This window comes from Malania oleifera, chromosome 8 (assembly GCF_029873635.1).
Source record: "Malania oleifera isolate guangnan ecotype guangnan chromosome 8, ASM2987363v1, whole genome shotgun sequence".
Lineage (NCBI taxonomy): Eukaryota > Viridiplantae > Streptophyta > Magnoliopsida > Santalales > Ximeniaceae > Malania > Malania oleifera.
Window position 1 is genome coordinate 607739 of NC_080424.1, and position 18848 is coordinate 626586.

The 18848-nt window shown below is 35.5% G+C and overlaps 1 protein-coding gene across 4 annotated transcripts in view; it reads left to right on the forward strand.

Moving 5' to 3' along the window:
• The first annotated feature begins 12128 nt into the window (after window positions 1-12128).
• The window catches only part of LOC131161949 (vacuolar protein sorting-associated protein 9A-like), a 52143-nt gene continuing 45423 nt past the window's right edge, over window positions 12129-18848 (forward strand). Inside the window, exon 1 of one of the 4 annotated variants that reach the window (XM_058117999.1) lies at window positions 12129-12401. In XM_058117999.1, coding sequence (XP_057973982.1) covers window positions 12304-12401 — 98 coding nt within the window. In that variant the 5' untranslated portion in view covers window positions 12129-12303. The remainder of the gene's footprint in view (window positions 12402-18848) is intronic. The other 3 variants (XM_058118001.1, XM_058117998.1, XM_058118000.1) reach the window with 3 other exon arrangements.

Here is an 18848-nt window from a genome sequence, read left to right on the forward strand (position 1 = left end):
ACTCATTTCTAATCTTGGATTCCTTTTGTAACTTTTTTCAAAAATATTAAATTTTTCTCCATAACTACATTTCAAAATATATTTATAATTATGTTAAATTTATCCGTATAACCATTCATAACTATCTAAAAATACTCTTATAACTATTCATAATCATCCCAAAATGACTCTATGATATTTTATTATTTATAATTTTTTATAATTTATTTTAAATTTTAAAATATAAAGAGTCATAAAGCATACACATAGTGTGTGCCCATGATGCATGCTCTATGGCTAAATTCAATCTCTAATATTAAATTCTAGCTTTAAAAAATTCATTATATTATAAAAGATGTAAGAAATAAATAGAAAATTAAATAAGACAAAACTAAAATTTTACGTGGTTCAGAACTTCACGATTTTGAAAAAAAATTATAAAGTAATATGGAACTGACATTATATAAAATATCTCTCTCACTTTCTTTTATATCTCTCATCTTTCTTTCTACTTCTTTCTTTTTCTCTTCTTCTTTTTCTACTCTTCTATTCTTACTACACTGGTTATGTGGGAGGAGGTATTTATTGTAGATATTCAAGAAATAAAATAATAAAAGAAAATGAGAAAAATAGATTTTTGGCCGGAGTAAGAGAAAATCGACAACGGTTTCTGAAGGAGGTAGGAAACCGAAGACGGATTTGGGTTTTAACTGCGGGACGGTAAAGGTAAAACGGTAAAATCTGGCAGGTTAAAGAGAAAATCGGCGACGATTTTCTAAGAGTCCAAGAAAACCGTCGACGGTTTTTGGTTGCAGTGCTGGGAGTATAAAAAAAAGCCAAGAGACATTTGTAAATATAAAAATTAAAACTCTCTCTCTTCTCTCCCAAACCCTATGACCCTCCAAGTTTCCACCTTCGATTCTGGCTCCGTTAAGCCTAATTTCAACGATCAGGAACAACCACAAGGTTCCTGAGAAGATTTTCTACATCATATGCGAAGCGGAATTCCAATTTGGGGATGCCGGGGCACCATCCCATAACTGAGGTAAGGGTGTTATTTGAGTATTTATGGGTTGTTTATCTAAATTATGGGATGAATAGGCCTAAAAATGTGAATATATATATAGTTTTGGAGTTGAACTGAGGAATTGGGAATTTGTGAAATGCAAGGTTTGGTGAGAATATCATGGACAGGCTAAGGATTTTAGTGGGTATTTTCTCAGGAACCCAGGTAGAATAATGAATAATTTATAGTTAGGAAATTGTGGATATACGTATTTGGGGGAAACGTGAATACAATAGTTGTTGTGGATATTCAGTTGATTGATAGGAATATATTCATATGTGTGTTATTTTAGGGTGTCGAAATTATGAATGCCACATGTGTGAGATTGTAAACTAATAATTAGTGCTCAAATAGTTAGGTAAGGGGAATACATGTTACGCCAGCTTTATTAGGAACTTTACTAGTAAATTTGATCATGAGCTTTTAGAGTATGATTATTGAATATATGAGAGCATGCGTAAAACTGTATCATTTTCATGAGCTTTTAGAGTATTATTATTGAATATATATGAGAGCATGAAAATTATACAGTTTTACGGAGTACATTTATAGAATTTTATTTAGTTGTGTGGCATGAGTAATACTGAGATATTATAGAATATCCATACAGAGTTACAAAATTATGTTTATGTAGTTTCTACGGAAATATGTAACGTAGATTTATAGAAACATAATTATATAGTTTTTATAGAGTTATGAGATACAACTTATACAGTTTTATTTACAAAGCTACAGCTATACAGAATATTACAGAATTACAACTTATATAGGTATACAGAATTATGATATACAGTATTTTACAGAATCATGTTTATACAGTATGTTACAAAATCATAATTACACAGTGTATTACAGAACATGATTATACAGTGTTTTTATAATCATGATTATACAGAATTATGCAGAACCATGACTATACAGAATTTTATAGAACCATGATATACAGAGCATAAAGCCATGACATATAAAATTACAAAATTACAGAATATACAGATACACAATTATTACATTGTCATGGCTATACAAAAAATTAAATAATCATTGTAACGACCTACTACTTATTTAGCATTTTTTTCTGTAAAACATAATATCATCTGTCTGAAATACTACTAATAACATTCCATACCCATAGGAGCACTGGGGAAGACTCTGTACGTCATACAAAACTAGGCAGCGGTAAACAAAAACTAGAAACTACTATATACAATACAATACCAGAAAACTATAGAACTCTGGAATCTATTTACAATACAAAATACCCAATGACGCCACTATAATCTGAAAACTATCCCAAAACACTGTTATCTCAAAAATACCTACCCTTCCAACAAGGGCAGCTCAAGTCAACCTCTACCCGCGAGCCTGATCTGCTCGCCTAACTGGATCTCCTGAAAAATGATAAGTCACTGGGATGAGACAACACTCAGTAAGTGGAAATATGCTATTACTAGTGTGTGGCGGCTGAGTTACATATTTAAAATACTAAAATAATATTGAAATATGAGAAAACTAATAAACTATACAGAATATATCTATCTATCATGTAATCTTTAAAATATGACTACGTATCTGAGTTTGCTATTTGAAGGTACTGCTAGTATAATAGTATAAATTGCTGTTGTGTGATATATCTGTACATAGGAACTTCTGTTATACCCTGGGATCTATATATCATGATATAACCCCTCATGATAGGGTTGTGCGGCCCATAGGCTGGACTTACTCTAGTTGGCCTACTAGACAAGTCAATCTATATCTGTACATTCGCCAATCTAGCCCACTGCAATCTCTTCGGGCAATCTCCAAACTCTAACATCATCTAACCGACCACCTCAACCCAGCTCGCTGGGGGAACTACAATCTCTCCTGACTCGGCTAGACGGAATCCACATACAATCTGAGTTATGTGGTTGCACTCTATTCTGTACTAGCAACGGTACCGTACTTTGCTGTATATTCATCTGTCTGTAATTTCCATAGGATTATGTAATTGTGTTGTAGTGACCCGAAGAATAATAGTATTTCAATAATAAAAAGGGAGAGAAATGTAAACAGTAACAGAAGGAGGCAATCGACGAGATCGAACTTTGGGAAAAAAAATACCCTAATAAATTTATCAAGGCCTCGTCGACGAATACAGGGGATTCATCGACGAGGGTACAGCAAGACCTTGTCAACAATGGCAAGCTTTATCGACGAGAAAATACCAAGAGAAGAATTTGGGCTACTCTGAATTTCATTGACAAAGGGTAAGGTTCGTCGATGAATCCCGTAGTATAAATAGCCCTAAACTGATTTTAATCACAAAAATTTTCTATAAACCCTCTCTCTCTCTACCCCTACGGCTCCTCCCTCTTCTTCCTTTCAATTTTGGTCCCATTAGTCGCCGGATCGACGTCAGATGCCACCACGACACTCCTGGTGAAGTTCTTTGCAAGTCTGCCAAAGCGGATCATTGGTGGGGTAAAGTTGGAATTCATCCCAAATCTAGGGTAAGGTATTTTATTCAATTTTTGGCCTTTTGGCAGTTGTAGTGGAGAACCCTACGGGTGTAGGACCCGTTATAGTAAGGGGATTTTAGCAGGAATCAGGTAAGGGAAATATGCTATGCTAGGCAATTTTACTATGTTTTAGTATAAATTATACGTTTTTATCAAATGATTATTCAAAATAGAAATTTATACAGTTTATTATTTATGTATAATATGTTTAAAACTTCTGTGTGGCTTGAGAATATGGGTATAGTAAAGAAACATGTTTTACAGTATTTTTTAGGATATGTTTTAAAGAATATACAGCCAATGGTTATGTTTTATAGTAATTACAAAATATCATGATTATACAGTTTACAGTACCATGATTATACAATTTATAGTACCATGATTATACAGTTTTCAGTACCATGACTTACAAATTACAATTCAGTTCAGAAATACAGATGATACAGTTACAGTTTATTTCATTGTCATGGTTTATACAGTTATTACAGAATCATGGTAAAACAGCTAGTTGTATATGGAAATATATTATATAGTATCAGACCTGTTCGACCATACAATTACAAAGCACGGTACCGTAGCTACAGATATTTCAGTTATAAGTGCAACCACCTATTTAGATAATATGTGGTAGTAGGTCGATTATATAGTGCCCTGACGTGGATAGAATCCCCATTAGATTTAGGTTGAGGAGGGCAGATCAGACCGAGGGAGTATAGTGGTTTGCCTTGGTCGGCCAGCCAAGGTAGATCCCGCCTACGGGCCGTACAACCTTGTCATGAGGGGTAAATCATGACACACAGTTATCTATAAAGAAGTTTTTAGTTATTATTATGTATATACAGATTTACAGAGACAGAAAATATATTAATGTACGTTAGAAGTATTTTAAATAGTACCCTAAAATACTGATATGTTAAGCAACATGGAAATGGTGGTGGTTTCTATTACTTGTATTGTCTTTACAGATCCAGTTATACATGATTTTATAGAAACAAATTTACATAATATTGTAACTCATCTGCCACACACTAGCAATAACATATTTCATCTTACTGAGCGTTGGCTCATCCCAATTATTTTAACATTTTTCAGGTGATCCAGGATGGCGAGCAGATCAAACTCGTAGATAGAGGGGCCTTAGTACTGCCATAATATTAGAGTGAGTATTTTTGGGAGTATTTTTGTATAACCCTAGCCAGTTGAGGACATTTATAGGGAACAGTTATATATGTATATTTGGAAAATAATTTAGCACTCTGGTATTGTATATAATTACATATGGTTATGTTTATTTGATTTCTGCTTCTCGCAAGTTGATGATTGGGTTTATTCCAGTATGGTATCAGGGCATTTTAAATGTTATAGTATAAAAAAAAACCCCATTAAAATAGTAGGTTGTTACATGTGTAATACTGTATACATATATAAATATATAATAATCTTGCTGCTTTTAACATGATTTCAAAAACAATCATAACATTATAGTTCTGAACTATTTTCATAATATCTGTCTGTATCATTTGTGATTCTGTCTGTACTATCTGTAACAAATGTATATAATATTTGTGTATAATATCTGTAATCTTTGTATAATCTAGTTATAGCATCTTGATGCTATAACTGAATAATCTGTCTGAGTGTTATGGTGTAGAAATCATGTTATTCTAAGAAATACTGTAAGTCTCATTCATGGCTAATGATCTGAAATATCTGAATATCTATAATATTGAAAAATCTACATACTATACTATAATAAACTCATGCCACACATTTGAGTAAACATATTCTCATGCTCAATTTCTATAATTCTGCTATAAAGATAATATTCATAATTCTCTAGGAAAAATAATCTGATCTGCATGTTTGTATATACATGTTCACAATATTCTGTATACATAATAAAAATTGCTAGCATAACATATTTTCTTTACCTTAAATCTGAAAAGCCCCTATAAAATTTTGACTCTATACCCACATGGTTCCTAACTCAACATCCTGAAAACAATATCCCCTAGAACAAAATATTAGTATTTCCTTACCTACAATATTTCTTACAACTACAAGGAAGACATAATCTGAATAAAATGTCTTATCTTGGATTTGGGATGAATTTCAAATCAACTTTCCCCACGATCTGCTCTGGCAGACTTGCAGAGAACTTCGTCAGGAGCATCGTGGTGGCCTCAGATCTTCAATCCGACAAGAAATGGGGCTAGGATCAAAGAGAGAAGGGAAGGGGGTCGTAGGAGAGAGAAAGGAGGATTTTGCACTGAATATTTTGGTTAAAAATCCGAGTTTCAGCTATTTATAGGATTGGATTCGTCGATGAGACACGTCACCTCGTCGACGAGTTCTTAAGTAATTTCGTCGATGAACCTTACCTCCTCGTCAACGAAATTCAGACTGCCTAAAAACCCTCTCTTGATATCTTCTCGTCGACGAGGCGTGGCTTCGTCAACGAGGCCTACTTATGTGCTCGTCGATGAACTCCCTCTGTTCATCGACGAGGACCTATGTAAAAATTTTCGAGTTATTATATTCAAAGTGCAATGTCGTCGACGAAGCCTGCTGCCCCCTTCTGTTTTTGTTTCCATTTCCCTCTCTCTTTATTATTATTATACCATTATTCTTCGGGTTGTTACAATCATGGTTAATACTATTAATATAGAACCATGGTTAAACAGATAGATGTTATGTAGAGATATTATTATATAGTATCAAACCCTAATGGAATAGAGTAGTATACATAATAGTATATAAAGTGCACTCATATGTTTCAGATAGAGTATGGTATTGCTAATTATGCCCACAGGTAGAGTTGAGAGCTCCCTGGCGTCCAGACCAGGTGGAGCGGAGCTTTTGTGCTATAGGCTCTAGATATGCATACAGTTAGGTTAGCATTGGAGGGTCAACCAGTGTTTAGCCCCGCCTACGGGCCGTACAACCCTGTCATGAGGAGTTAAATCATAACATACAGTCATTCAGGGAAGTTTTCATAGTTATGCATATATATAGTATACATTGAAAACAGAGATTACCTAGTATAGTTAGAAGTATGTTTGAATGGATAACTCATAAATTTTCATATTTAAAATGACATAAGCATGAGTTATTATACAGATGTTTTTATATGATATATTGTTTATAGTCTTAATTAAAGGATATGATGTTAATAAACTCATATGCCACACACTGGTAATAACATGTTTCTCCTTACTGAGAGGTGTCTCACCCCAGCATTATGAACATTTCAAGTAACCAAGAGAGGTGTGTAGGGCTGGCTCAGAGATAGAGGAGGCGGTTGAGTTGGCATAGTTTTTGGGGTGAGTCATGGGTTGGATAGTAGAGCCCACAACATTTTGGTATTTTTAGAAAATGTTATGCATATGTGTATATATACAGGTGGGTTGAGTGTACTCTGGTATTGTGTTTTTGGAAAAGAGTTGGATATGTATGTTTTCTGTTGCATAGGTGTTACATGTTATGCACAGCCATGGCCCTCACTAATGGGTCCCTAATAATATGACTATAGGTACAAGATAATAGAATATGTTATGTAGTTTCAATAAATAAATAAATAAATTGTAACGACCTACCTATTTTACCATTTTTTTTTCACATAATAATAATATTAATAATTCTAACATCCTGCTAAACTGTTATAATCATGATCAATCTAGACCCATGAGTACCAGGGATATACTTGTCATATAACTCTGATACCTAAGCAGTGGAAAATATAAAATTACATACATGTCATACAACACTAGAAACCATACCAGAGTTCTAGTGAATTTGTCATATATATACAGTCATCCACAAAAAGACCCAAAAAGTATCTTAGGGTCATAATCACAAAAACTCATCTAACCCTATCTCACCTACTTACCCTTCTAATAGGGTAGTTCGGCTAACTCCTATTGCTGCGGAGCTTTATCTGCCATTCTACCTGGATTTCCTGAAATGTTTGTATGGCTGGGGTGAGACACCTCTTTGTAAGGGAGATAAACTAATATCAGTGTGTGGTAACATGAGTATTGTTTGTGATATACATATAAACAGTACATAATTCATAACTGGTATAAACAGTTGTATCATATCTGAATAAAACATGATTTATCATAACATAATTTAACATACCAAATTTCTATATTGAAAAATAATCTTATATAACCATATCATACTTGAATTATTACCTAGGATAGATAGTTAGTTGTGTCATGTCTTACCCCCCCACATGTCAGGGTTGTGCGGCCCGAAGGTGGGACCTAGCAATGGTTGGCCAACCATGCTAAGTCAAACATAGATGTGTAACTATGATGGGTCTATTCCACCTGTGCCGAACTACCAAGGGAACTATGACACTCCCATAAAGCCACATTGACTGCCATCTCCCACACTTTACATAAGATGCATGATAGCGCTAACATAAACATGATTATGAACATATAACTACGATATCGTGCTTGTAGAGACCCAAACCCATAAAATAAAGAAAAAGGTAAAAAGGTAATTTTAGCAGGCTTCGTCGACGAAGCCAAGGTTCTCGTCGATGAAGGCCCTTCTACAGTTTGTCGCCAAAACTTAGAGCCTCAACGACGAAGAGATCCCGACCTACAGAAAAATATCAGACAAGAGTTCGTTGATGAAGGAAAGATGTTCGTCGACGAAGAGCCTTTTGTGTCTCATCAACGAAGGCACCATTTGTCAATGAGTTTGACCTGGTCAAGGGGTCTATAAATATCATTTTTGATTCCTTAAGGGTTAAGAAACTCCAAAACTCTCTCTCACTAGAACTAGCGAACTCTCTCTTTCTCTCTCTCTCTTCGATTCCTTCGCTGTTCGTCAACCGAATCCACGACTTTACATTACTACGCAGGTCAAGGGGGAATCTCTACAATTATAGTAGATTGGATCTTTGTTTTGAAGATATTCAGATTTTATCCCGAAATTGATGTAAGGGTCTGATTTAGTTTCTGATTCGGTAAATCTGTAGTAAATATAATTATGTTGAAGTGTTGTTCTATGGTTTTTAGATTTTGAGAACTCGGTTCGATGTTTTGGAGCCAGATAGTTTGAATTTTGGAATTTGGAAAATAGGTAAGGGGATTTGTTTACATCAGTATTTTTAAAAAACTAAATAGCTAAAAAGTTAGCTTATATTTATATGCACGTATTGACTGCTTATTTGTAAAGTTTCACTAGGTTAAAATGCCAGTTTTACAATTTTACGATTTTGGTAAAAATGGGGTTTTGGCGTATGATCTCCAAACTTTTCAAAACTTTATTATTTGTATTAATCTTAATGTAAGAGATGCTTGAACCCCTTATTTTCCATTTAAATAATATTTATCGAGTTATATACTATATAGCGAATTTTTGACTAAACGGTTGTGACATATGATATAAAATGGAATATGTAAATTTGTTTAAATACGTATATGAACTATGAGAACTGGAGTTCCATTTTTCTATATGAAAATGTGGAAAACAGGTGTCGGTTATATACCAAGCTTTATATGTGAAAAGGGTTAAACTTAGAGGATGTGTGCTGGTTTATACCATAGTACAATTGAATGAGTTTGTGAAAATACTGGAACTGTATAGGTGATTTGTGAATTTGAAACAAGTTAATTCGTTTTATCATAAATTGTATATATGATATTTGAAACCGCAGCTTGTTACTATCAGAGCTTTAAAAAGTTCACCGTTATATCAGAGTCCTCAAAAGCTCACTGTTATAAGAGATGGAATCTAGAGGCTTTAGGATTAGTAGAAATAAGATAGAATATATGAAATGTATTTTTAGTAATAGTAGAAGGAATATTGGAGACAAAGTTCAACTTGATGATAAAAAAATAAATAACACTTGTAAATTTTGATACATTGGATCTATTATGCAAGTTGAAGGAGAAATTGAAGATAATGTAATGCATAGATGTCACGCCCCCAACCCGGAAGTGGGCCCCAGGTGTGAATTTAGTAACTTAACCTGCCTCTGTATCAATTAAAACATACATGATACTACACCGAATGAGGGTCCATCCCCGTGGGGTACACGTACCCTATACACAATCACATACACATACATACACATCAAGTACGTAGCGGAAATGTTATTTCTAATACATACAACGTGCCATACCGGAGTCTATACATAACTAGAGTCTACGCTCCAAAATAAAGTACATACCCCGGGTGTTTACAAAACCCAACAATGACCATTCGGTTATAAAAATCAGTACTTACTCAAGTACTATTTGCAGCTAACCGACAACTACGCTCTCGAACGTTAGGATGCTAGTTTCGGCTACTCGAAGGACCTGAAAAACATTTGTATAATCGGGGTGAGATACCTCTCAGTAAGGAAGAAAACAAGTTATATCAGTTTATGGCATGCAAGTGTTATTTCGACATAAAACATAACACAATACAGTTCCAATATTTTCACAATCCAGTTCCAGTACATATGATAACCTAGCATTAGCCAAAGCCCCACAGAGATATCGTTGCTAATATGGTGTCACACCCATCAGTGACCAACCGGAACAAACCGGTGATATTTCAAACCCTCGGATATAGAGTCAGACACTCTCGCCCACGGTATTTAGTCGAGACATGGCCTTTTCCCACGGTAATTAGCCGAGACATGGCAAATTTCACAAACCTAGAACAATTTTGGAACTCATGTTCCTATACCCCTCAGCTTACGGTAATTAGTCGTCACAACTGTTTTACAAAACCTGAAACATTTGCATACAACAGTTCATTCCAAACTTATTTGGTATCTAACAAATCATATCATTTTCATTTCGAAAATACAGTTTAATAAAAATACAGGTACAATCTTCTCAATATCACAGTTTTATACAACATACGATTTTCCAACAAAAATAGAGATGATACCCGAACCCCCCAATTTTTTCTAAAACAGTAACCCGAAAATTCTATATTTTCACCTGGTAGATTTTCCCAAGTAAGTAGTCAAATCATACATACAATCGTAAACTACATGTTTATTGATTCCGATTTCAAAAATATCTAATATAAACAGAATCCTCTTACTTTAATCCGAAAACCAAAACACGAACTCTACGACTCCAAAACTATGAACTGAGGTACCAAAACCTAAACAACGAAGAGCAATACTTCTTTACAATACTATTCTCTATCTATCTAACGAAACGAAAACAAAATTAGACCCTTACCTCGATTTTTGAGTTTAAACCTGAAAATCCTTGAAACAAATTTTCGATCCACTATAAACGTAGAGATTCTCCTCCTGATCCAGGTGGTAATGTCGAATCGTTGATTTGGTTAACAGATAGCCTGAATCCCTAGAGAGAGAGATATATATTTGAGTTCTAGAGAGATAGATAGAGGTTTTGAGTTTTCTTTTTCATTAAACAAAGTTAAAGATATTTATAAACAAGTTGACCCAGCTAGACTCGTCAATGAGACAGCGTCCTCTTTGGTGGACCGCAGAAGGAAGTTTATTGACGACAAGGTGGCCTCGTCGACAAGCCTGAGATTTCAGAATTTCCCAAAATCTCTCGGCATCTCCTCGTCGACGAACTACTGAACCTCGTTGCCAAGTTGTACACGAGACCTTGTTGACCAGAAAAGAAGCCTCATCGACGAGCCCTATTGATTTTTTACCCTTTTTAATTTTCCTTCTCTTTTCTTATTTATTTAATACACCTATCTCGGGTCAATTTTTTATAGGACACGTATAAGACTAGTTTTGCTACATGGATCGGAATGTTGGGCGATGAAGAAACATAATATCTAAAAAGTAAAAGTTGCCGAAATGAGAATGATTAGATGGATGAGTGGTATAACAATGAAAGAAAAATTAATGAATGAACATATTCGCGGTAAGTTAAGTATAGCTCTTATAGAAGATAAGATAAGAGAGAAATGACTTAGATGATATGGAAACTTGTAACGTAGGCCATGTAGTGCGCTAGTGAGAAAGAGTGAGTTAGTTACTATAGGGGGCACTAGAAAGGGTAGGGATTGACCTAAAATAACTTAAGAGAAGATAGTGAATAAAAATTTAATATATTTAAATTTGTCAAAAGAAATAGTCTATGATTGCGTAAATTCGTGAAAAATGATTCATATAACCGAGTTCACGTAGTGGGACTTAAAATTTGTTTTTGTTTTTGTTTTTGTTGTTGTCATTGTTGTATTATTTTGCTATGCATTATAATCCATTAACTATTAATAAATTATAATTTAAATTCTAAAATGAATAAAAAACCATCTATAAAACTTAAATTAACATTAAATAAATTAAAACTTTTAATTTAATTATTAATACTATTTTAACACAAATTAATGTGATAATCATATTTTATAAATATACATTAATAACATGATTATTGTTAGTTAATAAATAATATTATATTATTTTAGTTAATAGAAAATTTAGATTATAAAATTAATATAATTATCATTTAAAATTATTATAAATAAATGAATTAGCCAGCCGGCGAAAACCAAGTAAGCAACTTCGTTCGTGACCGGTGGGACGTTGCAGGCTGATCACGTGCTCAACCTACCATTCCTCCCTCCTGTTCTCTCTCGCTCTCTCTCTCTCTCTCTCTCTCCCTCTCTAGTTGAAAAAACGAGAGAGAGAGAGAGAGAGAGAGAGAGTGAGAGAGAGATGGCGGCGGCAGCGGTGATGGTGTTGGATAAATAGTTTGTATAATTCACAGGGCAAAAGGAGAAAGATTTTAGAGGACGCGGTAAATGGAGAGCAGTTCATCACACTCGACGCTTACATTCTATGATTTTCTTGATAGAATGCGCAACCCCGCTTCTCTTGATCTCGTTCGTTCGATTAAGAGGTACTTCTCTCTCTCTCTCTCTCTCTCTCTCTCTCTCTCCATATATATATATTCTAATTTTTCTCTGTTAGAATATGAATTTCCTTGATTTGTTCTTTCCTAACTCAACAATTATTCCTTGTTATTTTTTTTATGTATTACTTTCTAGTTTCTTTTTGCTGCGTGATTATCAAATTCTATTCTATGCTTTGTTCAGTTGTTATAAAAAATGCAGCAAAAGACTAAGGAATTGAATTTTCGAATCCTCCGTTCCAATCACTGTTTGGCTAACATGAAGCAAGCATGGGATTGACAATTTTAGATTTTAAAAAATTTGTCCTCAGTTTCTTTCAGCGATTAAACTGTTTTGATTTTAGAGAAGAAAATAATTCTCTTATATTTTTTAATGATAAATGTACGGCATGTACATAATGGATACCAATGACCACAAAATCAGGAAATTAGCCAAATATAGGGAACTACAATATAGGAAACAAACTAATAGAGATATCTGGAATTTTCCAGAATCTCTTTATTCCTAAATTAATGTAGTCAACTAATAATAAAATCAAAATTGCTGCAGCGCTATTCTTGAAAATCAGGGATCGGGTATTTCCACACTCCTCCCCCTCAAGCTAGGCGTAGATGTTAATCAAGCCAAGCTCGGTACTCAAATCTTCAAAATTCATCCTTGGTGGAGCTTTAGTGAGGATATCGGCTATTTGCTGACTTCTCGGTGTGTATAGCAGACTAACTGTCCCAATTTCTATCTTCTCCTTTATGAAGTGGTGATCTATCTCCACATGTTTTGTCCTGTCGTGATGCACTGGATTCTTTGCAATGTTAATAGTTGACCAATTGTCACAAAATACCGTCATTGATTAAGAAGTGATGATTCGTAGTTCCCTCATTACTCTTTCTAGCCATATTCCCTCACAAATTTCGAGTGCCATAGCTCTGAACTCCGCTTCTGCACTTTTCCTAGAAACTACTAGTTGTTTCTTACTTTGCCATGTTACTAGGTTTCCCCACACATATGTACAATAACCAGATGTTGACCTTTGATCAGTTATTAATCCTGGCCCAGTCAGCATCAACGAACACTTCAATATCTTTCCTTATGTTTTTCCTAAAGTACAAGCCTTTACTTGGTGTCATTTTAAGGTACCTTAGTATCTGGTTGACAGCTTCCATATGTTCTTCAGTTGGATCATTCATGAATTGATTGAATACACTAACCGAGAACCCAATATCAGGTCTGGTGTGCGAGAGATAAATCAGCTTCCCAACAAGTCTTTGATATATCTGCGTTTGTCCACTGGAACGTTGTCCTTATTAGCTCCAAGCTTAGTACTTGAGTCCATGGGTGTTTCAGCTGGTTTGCACCCAAGCATTCCTATCTCTTTAAGAAGATATAGTACAAAATTCTGTTGTGACACTGAAATTCCCTTTCTTGACCGGGCTACTTCCATTCCAAGGAAGTATTTTAGGCTCCCAAGATCCTTGGTTTCGAATTCTTTGGCAAGTAAGGTTTTGAGCTTGATCGGTTCGTCTTTATAATCACCTATTAACATGATGTCGTCTGTATACACAATGAGAATTGCCAATTTTCCTTCGGTTGAGTGTTTGATAAACAAAGTGTGATTTGCTTGACACTAAGAATACCCATACTTCTTCACTGTTTTGTTGAACCTGTCAAACCAAGTTCTCGGGGATTGCTTCAGTTTATAAAGAGATTTCTTGAGCTTACATACCTTATTCATAGTTTCCTGTGTTTCAAAGCCAGGAGGAATGTCCATGTAGACTTCTTCTGTACGGTCACCATTGAGAAAGGCATTCTTAACATCAAGTTGGTGAAGGGGCTAGTCAGGATTGGTAGCCAATGATAGTAGTACCCGAATAGTGTTTAATTTTGCTATTGGAGCAAACGTCTCTTGGTAGTCGATGCCATAGGATTGAGTGAACCCTTTTGTAACCAGTCGCGCTTTAAATCTAGCCACACTTCCATCAACCTTGTATTTGACGGTGAATATCCATTTACATCCTATTGGATGTTTCCCACTCGATAGGTTTGAAATCTCCCAAGTTCCATTTTTCTTTAGTGCCTGCATTTCTTCCCATACTGCAATCTTCCATTTCAGAATTGAAATGGCTTCTTGAATGGAGTTAGGAACATGCACTTTGTTCTGATTTGCGACAAATGTTTGGAAGCTAGGTGACAACCCTTTATAAGAGACAAACTTGTAGATTGGATGGCTGGTACATGACCTCCTACCTTTCCTTAAAGCAATGGGACAATCAAGGTCATTAGCAGTAGACTCATTAGTGATGAATTCATAGCTAGTGTTACCTGGTGAAGTTTCATGTGTTCTTGCATTCAGGTCAGATTCTTGAGTTTGCTCGGGAGGTGCTTGTTGCTCTAAATCTTATTGAATCTTCTCCTTCCTAGAATATACAATGAACTCACCATTGGTTGCATGCAGGAATAGTTGAGATAGGAGGAATGGTGACTTGTGGACTTGGGTGGTTGTTGCTTGTTGTGGCATCAATATCCCAAAGCTGGTATTCTTGTATGAGATTCTCCCCCTGAATATTAAATTTGGGGTAGTAAGGTTGATGTTCAAGGAAAGAAACATCCATGGAAGTGTATAGTCTTTTTGTAACCGGGGAATATCATTTGTGCCCTTTTTGGTTTGGAGAGTAACCAAGGAATATACACTTGAGTGCTTTTGGGGTAGAGTTTACTTCTGTGTTGTTGGTGGACATGGACAAACACGGAGCACCCAAATACTTTGAGTGGTATTGTTGAGACAATTTGAGTGTTGGGATAAGAGTGAAGAAGGAGTTGACAAGGTGTTTGGAAGTTTAAGACATGGGAAGGCATTCGGTTTATGAGATGTTGCTGTGAGTATGGCTTCCCCTTAGGAGTGTTTTGGGACATGAGTGGAAAACATAAGTGATCTAGCAAAATCTAGAATGTGTCTATTTTTCCTTTCCTCTACTTCATTTTATTGAGGAGTATCGACACATGAACTTTGGTGTATAATACCTTGACTTTGTAGGTAATCTTCGAAAATGTGTTTGAAGTATTCCTTTGCATTATTGTTGGAAAGTTTCAAATTTGTTTAGTCAACTTTCCTATTTTTCCAAGAGAATCTCGACTGTAAATGTGTGAATATCCTAGAATATTTAGTTTCCTTAGAAGTTAGCATCTTTGGTTCTTTCCTTTTTGGTTCTTTCCTTCTATTCTTCTGTTGTACATCTATTTATATAGACTTGTACCGATGTTATGATTAATGAGAATTATTTCCACAAGAAGCTATCTCATTCTAGATGGTATTAGAGCTAGGTCAGGCTCTTGACTTTGTGTAAACCCTAGTTTCCCTTGGCGGCTTCAATCTAACCCTAATCTCTATAAGGTTTTCTTCCTTGTTCAACTCTACCCTAATCTCTTCTATTGTTGTAGCCATGGCTGAAACTTCAAACAAAGCCAAACCCGAAACCAAACCTGAAACCAAACCTACCCATTCTGAAACTTACTCTGTCCAAATTACCAATATACGATTGAATGAGGCCAACTTCCTGCGGTGGTCACAATCTATCAGGATGTATATTTGTGGAAGAGGGAAGATAGGGTACTTGACCGGTGAAGCTAAGGAGCCCGATAAGATAGACCCATCTTATGCTATATGGGATGCTGAAAATTCCATGGTGATGGCATGGCTCGTGAATGCTATGGATGAAAAGATTAGTGCTAATTACATGTGCTATTCTATTGCAATGGAACTCTAGGACAATGTGAGTTAGATGTGCTCTGACCTTGGGAATTACTCTCAGATTTATTATTTGCAGCAGAAGATCAGCAATACTTATCAAGGAGACGGTAGTGTAACAAGGTATTTCAATGTTCTTAAGGGCCTATGGCAAGATATGGATTTATTCAATGATTATGAATGGAAAAATCCTGCTGATTGCAATCACAATAAGAAGATGGTGGAGAATGCAAGAATTTTTAAATTCTTGGCTGGACTTAATGATGAGTTTGATGAAGTAAGGGGATAATTCCTAGGGAGACAGCCTCTAGCCCCACTCAGGGAAGTATTTTCTGAAGTATGACGAGAAAATTGTCGAAGGAGTGTGATGATGAAGAAAAAGGAGGATGAGACTCTGGAAAATTCTGCTCTACTTGCTGCCAATAACCCTGCTCCTCATGCTTCTAGTAACACAGATTTGGCTACTGCCAATATTTCTGCACAGCGGCCTTACTCTAATCAAAGGAGGTTGGAGGATCAGCCTCAAGTATGGTGTGACTATTGCAATAAGCCACGCCACACTCGAGAAAATTGCTGGAAACTCCATGGAAAGCCAGCAAACTAGAAGAGCAACAAATCTGGACCCTTTGGCAGCAATCATGCAGTCCCTAAAGCCAACGAAGTTAATTTCCTAAGTGCTGAGCAGGTGGATCATCTTCTTCAACTGCTGAAATCTACTTCTGCCTCTGGTCTTCCTACTGATTCATTGGCCCAAACAGGTGATAACTCTAGTGCCTACCCTTGTTGCTTAAATCTTGCACCATGGATTATTGAATCTGGTGCATCTGATCACATGACCAGTACCTCAGAATTGTTTCAATCTTATTCTCTTTGTTCTGGTAATAAAAAGATTAGAATTGTAGATGGAAGTTTTTCATCCATTGCTGGATCAGGTTCTGTCCAAATCTCTGAAAAAATATAACTCAAATCTATCATTCACGTCCCTAAACTTGCTTGTAACCTGTTGTTTGTTAGTAAACTCTCATGGGATTCTAATTGTTGTGTCATTTTCTTTGATTCCCATTGTGAATTTTAGGACCAACTCTCGGGGAGGATGATTTTGCAGTGCTAGGATGATTGATGGACTTTACTACTTCGATGAGACTTTATTCAACAATAAACAAGCTCAGGGTTTGAGTAGTAGTACTAGTTTTGATTCTGTACGTGAACAAATAATGCTTTGGCATCTTAGACTAGGACATCCTAGTTTCCTCTATTTAAGACATTTTTTTCCTAGCTTATTTAAAAAATTGGATTGCAATTATCTTCATTGTGATGTTTGCCACATATCCAAAAGTCACCGAAGCACCTATCAATCAAAAGCTTATCATTCTTCCAAACCTTTTTATTTAATTCATAGTGATGTTTGGGGTCCCTCAAAAATCACTACTACTTCTGGTAAGACATGGTCTGTTACTTTTATTGATGATCATACACGTTTGTGTTGGGTGTACTTATTGAACGACAAATCTGAGATTGAAATTTTTTTTTTTTTCAAGATTTTTATAATATGGTTGAAACCCAGTTCCAAACGAAATTCAGTATCCTTAGAACGGATAATGGTACTGAATATTTTAACAAATGTTTTGGAACGTTTCTTTCAACAAAGGGTATTCAACATCAATCTACTTGTCGTGACACCCCACAACAAAATGGCATTGCTAAGAGAAAAAATCGCCATTTGTTAGAGGTTTCACGGGCCCTAATGTTTTCAATGCAAGTTCCTAAATATCTATGGGGTGATGCTATTTTAACTGCCTGTTATCTCATTAATAGGATGTCTACTCGAGTGCTAAAATACATCACTCCCTTAGATTGCCTAAAAAAACTATTTCCTACATGTCGGATAACATCAGACCTACCACTAAAAGTGTTTGGATGCACTGTTTTTGTTCATATACCTACCAATCTTCGATCCAAGCTTGTTCCTAGGGCAGAAAAATTTGTTTTCCTTGGATATGCTCCTAATAAAAAAGGGTATAAATGTTTTAACCCTTTGACCAGAAAAATTCATATCAGTATGAATGTTGTTTTTATTGAAAACCAGCCCTTTTTTGGCCATAACTATCTTCAGGGGGAGAAAAAGGAAATTGAAGATGAGTTATGGCAGGCCTCTAGCCTCTTCGAAATGTTTTTCTTGACATTGACATCCACTCTTTAAAGGGTCAGGAAACCGATACTTTAACTGGCAAAAATAATGGAAATTCTAGGCTACCTATACAAGGCATACCTGATTCAAAAACAGGGAGAGAAGTACTATCAAATATTCCCTCATCTGAGCTTCGTGTTTATACTAGAAGAAGAAATCATCAGAAAAATAGAGCTCTTTCTTCAAATCCAGAGCAAGGCCAATCATCATCACCTACACAAGTATGTCGTCCTTCACATACTCCAGGTACTTTTTCTTCTCTTGGTCCTTGTTTTGATAGTTCTTTTGATCTTGACCTACCCATTGCCCTTAGGAAAGGAGTTAGAACCTGTATCACACATCCTATTTCCAACCATCTATCCTATCATAGACTCTCTGATTCTCATAAGGCCTTTACTTCAAATGTTTCTCATCTGTTTATTTTAAAAACCATTCAGAAAGCACTAGATCACCCGGAATGGAGATTGGCTGTTCAAGAAGAGATGGATGCACTAATTGCTAACGATA